Below are 11,977 nucleotides of genomic sequence, written 5' to 3'. Positions count from 1 at the left end.
TGTAAGCAAAACTTCGGTGTTAGGTTGATTTTGACAAGTTTTATTGCTTTCACATTTTGGTTACACTTATTTCAGCCTTTATTACTCCATTTAGAAATCACTAGTGATCCTTGCAATCTGGTTGGCTCTCAGCAGTGTGATTTTTTCGATTTTGAAATCACGCATACAGTGTATGATTTCAGACCAAATTGCACTCCACTCAGTTCAATTACCATTATTAATATACATGTACATGGTGTTTACCAGCTTTGTGGACAAACTAAATGTAAGAAATCTGCTCGTATGATGGGACCTACAGTATGTATGTATGGGCCTTTTTCACATGGCAACCATTTTGAGTTCCAAGGGAATAGAACTTTTGTTTTGCCTTCCCAAACTTGCTTCCAAACACATCAACTACTAAGAGGCTTGGGGTACAAACTCTATAATTTGTCTTTGACAAAGCTCCATGGAATAAATTATGTTAAGTATCAGTTTTCATACTGTCAATGAAAGGGTTCATGGGATGGGAAGCTGCTGTCACTTTGTTTTCAGTTCTAGAATAATTTTTGTTTCAGGCCAAAGGTCAGTGCTATGAGTATGGAGATTTTGTTCTTAAGTTTGGCCAAGTATCTGCAGGACCAAGTTTTAAAGGACTAGTTGTAGAGGTAAAAGCATCATTTACGTCTAAGGGATATGGAGATGTGTTGTGGCAGCAGCTACAGCTGTAGCTAATTTACGTGTAACTGGCTTAAAGAGACCTTTTCACCACCTTAAAAATTCATTCATCCTACAAGGGATGATTTTTTTGACCACTGGCAGGGTTCCTGTGTTGGCTGACTTATAGCTTTTTTGATATAATGTAATGTAATAAAATTTAATGTAATAACTCCATTTAAAGAAGGTTTACATGAGTATTACAAATACTACCAGTTTAGCCAAGGCCAGTCTTCCACTGGACATGCATTATATGACTTATATTTTGGCAATATCTAACTTTTTACATTAGTAATTTTTATAACCTGGATGTCACATAAAAATCCTGGGTACATGTCTGAGTAGCCAAGCCAGCTCCTTGGCTTGGGTACCCCATTTTATAAGAATGCTCCCAAACGTCTCATTCCAAAAGCAAAATTGATGATCATGTTTATTTAGTCATCGTCATGATGCCATTGTCCAAAGACTTAAATTAATCTTTGGTTTGAAAGATGGGTTATTTCATTATTGTTAACTATGTCAATTTGGGGGAAAAAAGGAGCCAATATCTCTGAGTGTGGTAGATGTTGTTTTTTGTCAGCTGTCCGTACTTATTGAAACCATGGTGTTAGACCCTCAATTAAAAACCTCCCAATACTTTTACAAAACCTTGCTTTATTGATCATGACGGAAGCATTGCTTAAATGTGTTTCAGCTGGAATATCAGCCCTGCAATGATGTGGCACAGTGCTGGGGTTTGATAAGTGAATTCCTGGTCAGCTTCATGGATGAATCTTTTGCAATTCCTCCGCCTCCAAAATGCAGCAACAAAAACACGGAAGTGTTTTGTCCTTCGGATACAATACTACAGTACATTGAAGTATTCAACACATACAGAAAATCTATGGGATCATCTGGCTCTTTATCACAGTGAATTGGTTAGAACTAATTGCTGCATTTAATAACTCTTATAAGAGCTTCCCTAGCTTGTAGTACTTCTCAATGCCTTAAAGTAAAAGTCACTTTCGGACGTAGAGGAGTGACTACCAGAGATACATATGTCACACAGGCTAGTTTTAAAACAACCAAGAGTAGATTTCTTGTTCAATTACATTGTATGTATAATATTATAACAATTGCAGTCTGTATCATAAATAGTAAAATGAAAAGAGTAAAACAGATTGAGTTGTTTTCTACGTAATATGAGGAGCTTGCTGGTTAATAAAATTATTTTTTCTTTGAAAATACTTCAGTTCACTATCTCTAGCGAGCTGTGTTCACCATTTACAAACCCCTCACCAAGCCGGTGTCTGACATTTGCAGACTGCAGACTGCAGACAAAATAGCGCTGATAAGCAGTATTTAAGTCTAAGAACCCATTGTAAAACGGTTAGCTTTCACATTATTGAAAGCTAACCGTTTTAAAATAGGTTGTTAGACTTAATACTGTTTATCAGCGCTATTTGAAATGGGTGTTTAGACTTAAATACTGTTTATCAGCGCTATTTGTCTGCAGTCTACAGTCTGCAGATGTCAGACACCGTCACCAAGCTTCTTTATCAACCTGCGTTACAACAGCATATTGCGTGACGATTTTACGTGACATCCCAAATGTGCGTTGATATATACAGTGTATATTCAAAGATGGCGGCTGCGTTGCTAGCAACTTCGTACGATCTCGGGGATTTAAAGCAGCTTTCTAAGGAAGAAAGAACCTTCCTTAAGAAGGGGTTAAAAGATAAAAAACTGTTTCCAGCACTTCCAACTCCAGACGAAGATTCATGGTTAACGGTACATCCAGAATCCGGTCAATCACACAATTCATGGATGAATTTTTTCCAAGCTACCATCCCACCTTCAAGAAAACAGAAGAAACAAATTTATCTTGTTCCTCTTGGCGATGAATGGACAGATTCTGAAGTAAAAGTGGATGAACGTGGCAAGAAAGAAAGTTTCTTGTCGCTACTACATCGTTTTGCAGCGATATATATATTCTTCAGTGGTATAATTATTTTGAATTTCCACCCATGCGATCATATCTGTTAAACTGTGGACTGGTTCATTAATCGTACAGCTATTTCGTTGTACAAACAAAATGCGCAAGCTTATTTCAGTTCGACTTTGATTTATGAGGTCTTGTGTTGATCTCCCAGCAAATATGTATGATATAATAATTATGTCACGTATACAAAACATGGACCACCCCTGTGGACCCGGTCCATGGACTACCCCTGTGGACCACCCCTCGTTTTGTAAATTCAATACGTTTTACAAGCAGAAAAATCTTTAGACGAAAGAGAGGAGTGATACTTGCACTTATCTGGAAAATTTAAGCAGGAGTCCATGACTAGTATACGAGCGAACAACTCCCATACTAAGCCTGTGTCATGGTCTTTTACAGACCAGAAGCCCGTGTACAATCTAATTTTAGACTACTTTTTCTGCAAAAAAACAAAGGCAATTCCGGTTAGGTGACGCTACGATGTCAAGTTAGTTTCTTGTGATTGGTCATCAGGCTCCCGCAGGAGTCTCGTTTGCGGGGAATTCAATCCAAAAATAAATCGTGGTCTGTGAAAATGCTGTGACAGGAATACAGGACTGTTGTTCGCTCCAAGGGCAGCTTGATTTGAGAAATTGCCTGTTATAGACTGACACTTATACTACCGGTACTTATTTGGTGGCTCCAAAGGGATTCATCTGTAACCCGCTTTTCATATACAAGTTCATTTCATTCATCGAGTCCTTCACCGGAACAAATGATCCCAACAAATTGACCTGCTTCCAACTGAGTGACTTCAAAGCTCAGTTGGCAGAGCATTGCACCAGCATCACAGAGATCATGGGTTCAAATCCTGTTGAAGCCTGTTTCAGGTGTTTATAAAGAGACAATTGCTTACTACGCCTTTCAACAACATGCGGACTCTTTAAATTCAAAGGTCAACCGACAAATGCATCTTTCGCTACCATCAATCTAATGTTCGGCGGCTCCTCCGAACATCCGACTACTGTCGAGCGCGCTGTAATCAAATCACATCGTTGAGCCCAGTTCGGTCAACATAGTCAGAAGCTGGGAGGAGCTGCCGACCATTTGATTGATGGTAGCGAAAAACGCATTTGTCGGTTGACCTTTGAATTTAAGAGTCTGCATGTAATTGAAAGACGCAGTGAATTGTCCAGATAGGTGTGAGGACCACTTCCCTCTTTCATCTAAAGATTTTTCTACTTGTAACTTTGTAAAATGAGGGTCCACAGGGGTAGTCCATGGATCGAGTCCACAGGTGGTCCACCCAAGGGAAGGGGCTACCATATAAAAAGGACGGGGGTGCTGGTTGTACCTTTTATGGGTAAAAGCGGTTTTGGTACCTCTTAGGGGGTTCAGCCTCAAAGGGTCCACAGCGGGAGCTTAGCTTTACCTTGGAGCTGAAGAATTATGACAGGAGGCATTTAACAATTATCTAATTTTTAATTTTGTCTAATTAAAGCCCATAATTTGGTACTTCTTAGGTGTGAAAAAAATTTCATGCCATGCCCACAAAACAGGATCTTGGTACCTCCTTGCGGTTCTTTTCAGGGGTGGTCCATGAACTTGGGGTCCATGTTTTCTATACGTCCTGATATATGCTATAGAAGTCAAGACTTGCTTGTCGCCAGTTTAAAAGAACAAAAATCTTGTAGGCTCTGGAATTCATCATAAAGTCGTAAAATCGTCATTTTCTGTTTTAACAACTTTGTTGGATTGACTACAAAATTACAAAACAAAAGAGGAAAAAAAAAGAAATACAAAACATCTAGGTAGCAAACCATTACAATTTCTTGTTTTTCCGTGAGCAACAAAAGTAACATAATCGTGTGTAAATACCATTCAAAGCTTTATAAAAGAAGATCAAGCTTCTAGTTTCCAGATAGTAACAAAGGGGTAACAGTTCTAGTGCAATTAAATGTTCCTTGTAGGACTCTCGTAGTCTTTCCTTGTTTTTTTATTTGTGACTTGATTTACTTTACCAATTATTTTTCTTGATTTGTTCACACTTGTATCCAATGCAATCTATATTTAAGCAATAGCGGACTTTTACCCTGTTTGTACATAGCATCATCTGAACACGAGGGGGAGTTGAAAGAATTAGACTAGCTATGCAAACTCGAGACACAGTTGAGGGTTTGCATAAAATATTTCTCAAAAATAATTTGACAAATGAAGGAAAATTTGAATTGAAGCAGATTTTCTTGATAAACCCTCTTATAAATTCCTGCCACCCAATCAAAACATGCGTCTGACAACACATAATTATAACCAATCAAAATTTGTGTGATGTCACAGCCGTGTTTACTCTCATCTAAACACATCTTTTGACCAATGAGAGTGTGAGTACTATCCTAATTATTTTATAAATTGTTTTTCAAGTAACATCAAGTCTCGTCAACATTTCACAACGTTGCAAGTTTTTTAAAAATTATTTAAAATCTTGATAATGATCTCTCTCTGACTCCATGTTTTTGAAAATATTTTCAGGTTTCCAAGTTGATGTTTTACCTTCTGTCTCCATACAAAACCTCAAATGTAAAACTCGCATGAAGAGTGGACATCTCCAACTTCACATCCCTGATGTATACAAATATTTCCAATCCCACTGGCCAAAGGATGCTTTCTGTGTTGTTGGCATCACAATGATTGACCTTTATCCAAATGAAAGTTATAACTTTGTGTTTGGCCAAGCAAATTACCGTGCTGGTGTTGGAGTGTTTAGCTTTGCAAGATATGACCCAATGTTCTACTTGAAAAAGTCGAAATCTGAATCCAAGGCATCTGAATCTTGTACAAGTTCTCTTGTACTGTGGAGAAGTTGTAAGGTATCACGACTAGCTTTCATTTCTCAGAAAAATCCCAGATGATCAGGACGTTTACTGTTTCTCAGCTGTCTTAGATTTCCCAAGGTATTGGGACTTTGCCAGAAGTCTTTACCAATTTATGTTAAAAGAGGAGGCGAAGTACTAGTTGTCAGTGGTCGCAGAAACAATTTAGAGGATTGGTGCCAAGTGAAACCTGTTTCCTGAGCATTCATGGTACATGTTTAAAATTTTAAATGTAGAGAGTGCTTGCCAACCATTGCAGAAATCTGGAGTGTGTTGGAAAAATAGAAACTGTCCAAATTTCTGGGTTAGTCCACAAATCGGTGATTTCTAGTTGTAGTGTTTCTGACACCTTTCAATCAGTGACTGCTCCCATCTTAGATCTAACCAAGTTCAGATTTTTGATATCATTAAAAGGAAGAAGTATTTTGCTTGTGTTCAAAAACTGTGTTTCAGCACCTCTCTAGTTTTTCAAACACCACTAGTTTTCAGTGGTTGGGAAACACTAAAACCCCTGACTGTCTGAGATTTTCCTGGCGTACGAAAACTTGCCTTAATGGTGATGGTTGGGGGACAGACTATGTGCCAGAAAAAGAGTGCTCTTGCAGCTCTGGGTTTTTTCTCAGCTTTCCTTGCCCTATTTTTACTTTTATATAGAGAAATGCGATTCATAATTTAAGTGCATTAATTATACTGAGATGCGAACCAATTTTGATAAACATCTTCACAAATTAACCCATTGACTTCTGAACTGCCTGACCCATTGACGAGTAAAATTATTGTCTGGTGTTAGACATAGTAAAATCTATCAAATCTCACTCCTGTTAGTCAATGGGTTAACAAACTCTAGTACATCAACTTAGCTTCTCCCCTCTCTCTTCAACTTTAACCCATTGCCTCCTAAAAGTAACACTTACAGATTGTACCCTGTCTTATGCCACATGATTTTACTTGCCAGTGGGGGCCAGTACAGGGTTTAAGGGCTCACTGACATATTTTTGGGGGTATGTTGCTAAGGATGTAATGGTTATTAATAAGTAATTTGAGAGAATTTGGCATTATTTTGGTCAATGACCCTAAATATGACGTCATCATACCACGCCCATGGTCATCTGACCAATAAAAGAAAACTCTAACTTTGTCTCCGTGCTACGCAATTGGGGTATTTAATCGATGGTTCGATAATTTGCATTCGTTTTTGCATCCAGCCAAGCATGGTTTTCTTTTTATTTTGAAAATTGTTCTTTTTAAAGATATAAACAATACTGAAATACCTATAACTTTTTCAAAAAAGATGATTTAAAAAAATCAACGCTTAGCTATATTCTGTATTTGGGGGTGAAACGTGCCATGTAAAAAAAATTTAATTCAATTTAAAACCGCTGGAAATTTAGCTTTTTTCTCAAACCGGAAGTCAGCTCGTTCACGCATGCGCAGTTTATCTGAGAACGACCGCGAGGAAGGGTGAGGAAAAACCTTCGATGAAAACAACAGTTTGTGCAGTGACTTTTGCTTGTGAGTGGGTTTTCTTGTCAGCTCATGATATGATGACGTCAGTTACCGGAAGTAACATTTCACTTCCTTAGCAACGCGCAAAAAATCTGTCTGTGGGCCCTTAATAGCTTAAGTTAGTAATTACAATGTCGTAGGTCTGACTGACGTCACTTTTGCTAACTTGGGGAGAGAGCTCTTGGATTTTTATTTGTATTCCCAAGTCATCGCAGCTAGATGTAGCCTCCCACGCAGGCAATTCCTTATGGCTTCATCATGGGAAGAATGCATGACGAAGCCCTAAGCACGTCTGCGTGGAAAGCTAAGTAAGCTAGATGCATCTCTTGATTAATACGTTGTTTTATTTACTTTTTCTTTTTCAGGTGATGGCACATGAAATCAGTCATCTGTTTTGCCTCAAACATTGTATTTATTTTTCTTGTGCTATGAATGGAAGCAACAGTCTTGAGGAGTCTAACATTCGCCCAATGTTTTGCTGTCCAGTATGCCTCCACAAATTACAGGCATGTCTTGGTTTTCGGCTGAAAGAACGTTATGAAGCTTTGCTGGGGTTTTGCTGGTCAATTACTGATGACAACTTTGAAAACGCTTGCAAGTGGCTTGAGGAAGCAATTCAAAGATTTCCCTGATCATTTTGGCCTTGTTATAAATAATTTGTAATTTTATTCATTCTTAAAACTGACGTGTACACATGATAAAATCTACCTGAATCTACTTATTTCTACTGCCCCCTGAAACCTACCAAACATAGGCGCAGAAGACTCAAGGCACAAAGACAATACTGAGCAGGGGAGTGACAGAAAAGACCCTATTGCGCAACTTTTCCGATTTCCGACAGAGGAAAAAAATCGGGGAAATGCTACTCGTTTTTCGACTTGATTGCCATATGGCAACCCAGTAAAAAGAAAAACAAAATGAATTCTGGTAGTTGTAGTCAAATGACGCTATCATGAAAGTTGTCTTTCTTTCTTTCTTTCTTACTTACTTACTTACTTACTTACTTACCTACCTACCTACCTACCTACCTACCTACCTACCTATCTACCTACCTACCTACGTACTTACGTACTTACGTACTTACTTACTTACTCACTTACTTACCTACTTACCTACTTACTTACCTACTTACCTACTTACCTACTTACCTACTTACTTACTTACTTACTTACTTACTTACTTATAATTTTATTTATTCTTAAAACTGACGTGTACACATGATAAAATCTACCTGAATCTACTCATTTCTACTGCCCCCTGAAACCTACCAAACATAGGCACAGAAGACTCAAGGCACAAAGACACTACTGAGCAGGGGAGTGACAGAAAAGACCCTATTGCGCAACTTTTCCGATTTCCGACAGAGGAAAAAAATCGGAGAAATGCTACTCGTTTTTCGACTTAATTGCCATATGGCAACCCAGTAAAAAGAAAAACAAAATGAATTCTGGTAGTTGTAGTCAAATGACGCTATCGTTAAAGTTGTCTTTCTTTCTTTCTTTCTTTCTTTCTTTCTTTCTTTCTTACTTACTTACTTACTTACCTACCTACCTACCTACCTACCTACCTACCTACCTACCTACCTACCTACCTACCTACCTACCTACCTACTTACGTACTTACTTACTTACTTACTTACTTACTTACTTACTTACCTACTTACCTACTTACCTACTTACCTACTTACTTACCTACTTACTTACCTACTTACTTACTTACTTACTTACTTACTTACCTACTTACCTACTTACCTACTTACTTACTTACTTACTTACTTACTTACCTACTTACTTACTTACTTACTTACTTACTTACTTACTTACCTACTTACCTACTTACTTACTTACTTACTTACTTACTTACTTACCTACTTACCTACTTACCTACTTACCTACTTACTTACTTACTTACTTACTTACTTACTTACCTACTTACCTACTTACCTACTTACCTACTTACTTACTTACTTACTTACTTACTTACTTACTTACTTACTTACTTACCTACTTACCTACTTACTTACTTACTTACTTACTTACTTACTTGCTTGCTTGCTTGCTTGCTTACTTAGGCCCTTCGCCCCCTGCTGAGCTTAGGCCATCGATGAGTTTCCTCCACCGCACCCGGTTCTGGACCGTCCTACCAAGTTCTGTCCAGCTCAGCCCAATGCCCTTCACCTCACACTCCAAATCTCTCCTCCAGCTGTTTCTAGGGCCCCCTCCTTTCCTCTTCCCCTGGGGATTCCATGAAAGAGCATTCCGCGTGGTGTTACTCGCTGGCTTCCATAGAGTGTGGCCTATCCAGCTTCACTTCCTCCTTCTTACTTGTAGCGCAATTTGCTCTTCTTCCGCCCCTTCCCACAGCTGCTCGTTGGTTACCTTATCCTTCCAGCAAAAGCCAAGAATTCTTCTGGGACAGCTATTCACAATACTCTGTACTCTACTTTGTATCCTCTTCATTCTCCAGGTTTCTGACCCGTAGAGCAGAACAGTCTTCACATTTGATCTAAATATGCGAAGTTTGGTTCTCATAGATAGCTCTTTCGATGCCCATACCTTCTTCAACATGGGAAACACTGCTCGAGCCTTTCCAATCCTTGCAACTGCATCCTTGTCCGTACCTCCAAGTGTGTCTACAATACTCCCGAGATATAAAAACTCTTTGACATTATCCAATGGCTGCCCCTCGACCACAACAAGTACCTCACTTGTGGTGTTAATCCTTAATACATAAGTCTTCACCTTGTTAATCCTCAGACCCAGTTTAGCCGATTCCTCGGCTAGTCTTGAAGTTTTGTCCTGCATTTGTAGATGGTTGTGGGAGAGCAGGGCAAGGTCATCCGCATAATCCAGATTGTCCAGTGCTCCCATGGGGTCCACTGTATTCCGTTGTTACCTGCTTTGGTTACTAATGTCATTATCCAATCAATGACCAGTAGAAATAGAAAAGGTGATAGCATAATAATAGCATAATACCCCTATGGTTATTGCAATCTCCAAGGTCTCCTTTCTTAGGAACTTTTACAATAATACCTTCCAGCCACTCTTCAGGGATGCTCTCTTCTTCCCAAATCCTAGCAAAGAGACCTTTGGAGGATATCTACTGATGTTGATAGATCTCCCTTCATGGCCTCGGCAGGAACCCCATGGGGCCCCGCTGCTTTACCGTCCTTCAGCGCCTGGATAGCTGTCCTAATCTGTGTCCTAATCTCTGACTTGCTTGGTTTACCGCATTTCAAGGGAGGAGTAGTGTCTGATGGTGGAATATCTGCGGTGCTTCCAGGGGAAGGTCGATTTAGTAACTCTCCAAAGTGCTCCGCCCAGTTTTTCTTCTGCTGTAGTCAAAGGCTTCCCTGATTTGTCCTTCACCGGCTTCTGTGCACGCTGATGCTTTCCCTCCAGCCTTCTTGTGTAGCTATATATAGATCTTTTATATTTATCTTTGAAGCTGCTTCCTCTGCTGCCTTATCCAGATACAATAGACTAGACAAATTAAGCTAAAATTTAGCGTGCTGAATTAACAAACGTTCCATTTACAAGGATAATAGGCCATTTTCGAAATATCAACATTCGGCTTGAAGAGAGGAAGAGAGGACAAAAACAATGGAAACAGTTGCAATGAATGCAGCGAAAGATGTCCAAGTCAACGAAGATAATTTTCCTCCACAAACTATCAAAAGCGTGTCTGAAAACACTCTGCTTGCAGTTTTAAGGATAAAGTTCAGCATATTGTAAAAGTAGAGTTAACAATATTTTCAACGAAAAGTAGAGAAGAAGAAGACAGAATAATCATCGAACAACATTCAGTACTTACATCGACCATCTTTCGGGTTGACTTTCATGGCAAATTTTTTGACATGAGAACAACATAAATTTTGTGCCACCCATATAAAAAGTTACAATCAGCGAAAAACATTTTGGGAGATTTTTGCGACGTTAAATTTTTCTATTGTACGTTTGGCTGCACAAGTAAATCGCACAATCGAAAGTGACATCGATTTCAGCGGCAGCTTGTGATCCTTGCGTGTTACTAACAATTCACGAAACAAAAGATGCATCTTTGACACTTGAAATGTGGGAAGACACTGGTTTTTTGTTTTTGTTAGGTTTTTTTTTTTTTTAAGTGGTATGAAGGTCGACAAGAAATAAGCGAATTCAACGCAAAGATCACAATCGTCCAACTCTTGAGGTTGACCATTGTTTCTGCAAAAATTTACTCTCCTAGACGAGGTTATTGATCACAAGGTAATTCCATCGCTTTGGAAGAATAAGCGTCTATATTTTTCATCAGCGTCACAAATTAATTCTTGTCCATTTTGGGGCTCATTTGTTGAAATTCAAGCGCGCGTTTATTTTCGTGACTTATGCACGCGCTGCGGGCCTATTGGCACCACGAACTTAGTCTCTTGCACTCTTACAACCGGGTGAACAATCTTTTCGATCCTTGTTACCTCCTAAAGCCTGGTTGCCATACGGTCTGCGACACGATCGGAAGATGTATGCGTCGATCTTATCGCAGACGATCGTAAATACCATAGGCAAATGTTTCCATTTAATCCTCTGCAAACCGCGGAGAAAAAGGCGCGTTCGATGGCGCCAAGCACTTACCTTAAGTCTGATTGGACACAATATGACACGTGTTTCAAGGCGAACAATAAGTGTGTCGCCAATAGGACACGGATCATCCCAGACACGCGTTTCCATTAAAAATTGTCTTAGGCGGAAGCGTCGTAATGGTGTGGAAAAGTAGAACTAGATTCAACTTTCCGGATCCCGATCGTCCAAACCATTTGCCGGGGACAAATGTTTCCATATGTCTGTAACCGTTTCAGATCATATGGAAAGCAGGCTTTAGTGGCAGGTGCCGCCCGACTGTGACCAAAGAGTCTGGGAGAGAGCGGACTTGAGGCATTCGTTCCAGTCCTCATCATTCTCAGTCCCTGACA

The 11,977-nt window shown here is 39.4% G+C and overlaps 2 protein-coding genes across 2 annotated transcripts in view; both read left to right on the top strand.

Annotated features, from left to right (window-relative positions):
- LOC138056495 (mediator of RNA polymerase II transcription subunit 20-like) overlaps nucleotides 1–1,920 on the top strand; it is a 6,117-nt gene extending 4,197 nt beyond the window's left edge. Inside the window, exons 4-5 of the mRNA XM_068902312.1 lie at nucleotides 558–647; nucleotides 1,391–1,920. Of these exons, the coding sequence (XP_068758413.1) occupies nucleotides 558–647; nucleotides 1,391–1,609 (309 nt within the window). The 3' untranslated portion in view covers nucleotides 1,610–1,920. The remainder of the gene's footprint in view (nucleotides 1–557; nucleotides 648–1,390) is intronic.
- A 375-nt stretch (nucleotides 1,921–2,295) lies between these two features.
- LOC138056494 (archaemetzincin-2-like) lies at nucleotides 2,296–7,954 on the top strand. The gene is made up of 3 exons (XM_068902309.1): nucleotides 2,296–2,677; nucleotides 5,186–5,523; nucleotides 7,398–7,954. Exons 1-3 carry the CDS (start codon nucleotides 2,320–2,322, stop codon nucleotides 7,662–7,664), a joined length of 963 nt encoding a protein of 320 aa, XP_068758410.1. The 5' UTR covers nucleotides 2,296–2,319; the 3' UTR covers nucleotides 7,665–7,954.
- The last annotated feature ends 4,023 nt before the right edge of the window (nucleotides 7,955–11,977 follow it).

Source organism: Montipora capricornis, chromosome 7 (assembly GCF_036669925.1).
Source record: "Montipora capricornis isolate CH-2021 chromosome 7, ASM3666992v2, whole genome shotgun sequence".
NCBI lineage: Eukaryota > Metazoa > Cnidaria > Anthozoa > Scleractinia > Acroporidae > Montipora > Montipora capricornis.
Note: the sequence above shows the minus strand (reverse complement) of the source record. Positions and strands in the feature narration are given on the sequence as shown.

Coding starts and splice junctions, on each gene's coding strand:
- LOC138056494 (XM_068902309.1), top strand. CDS start 2,320: ATGGCGGCTGCGTTGCTAGCAACTTCGTACGATCTCGGGGATTTAAAG. Junction 2,678..5,185: donor GATATATATATTCTTCAGTG/GTATAATTATTT, acceptor AAATATTTTCAG/GTTTCCAAGTTGATGTTTTA. Junction 5,524..7,397: donor TACTGTGGAGAAGTTGTAAG/GTATCACGACTA, acceptor TTTCTTTTTCAG/GTGATGGCACATGAAATCAG.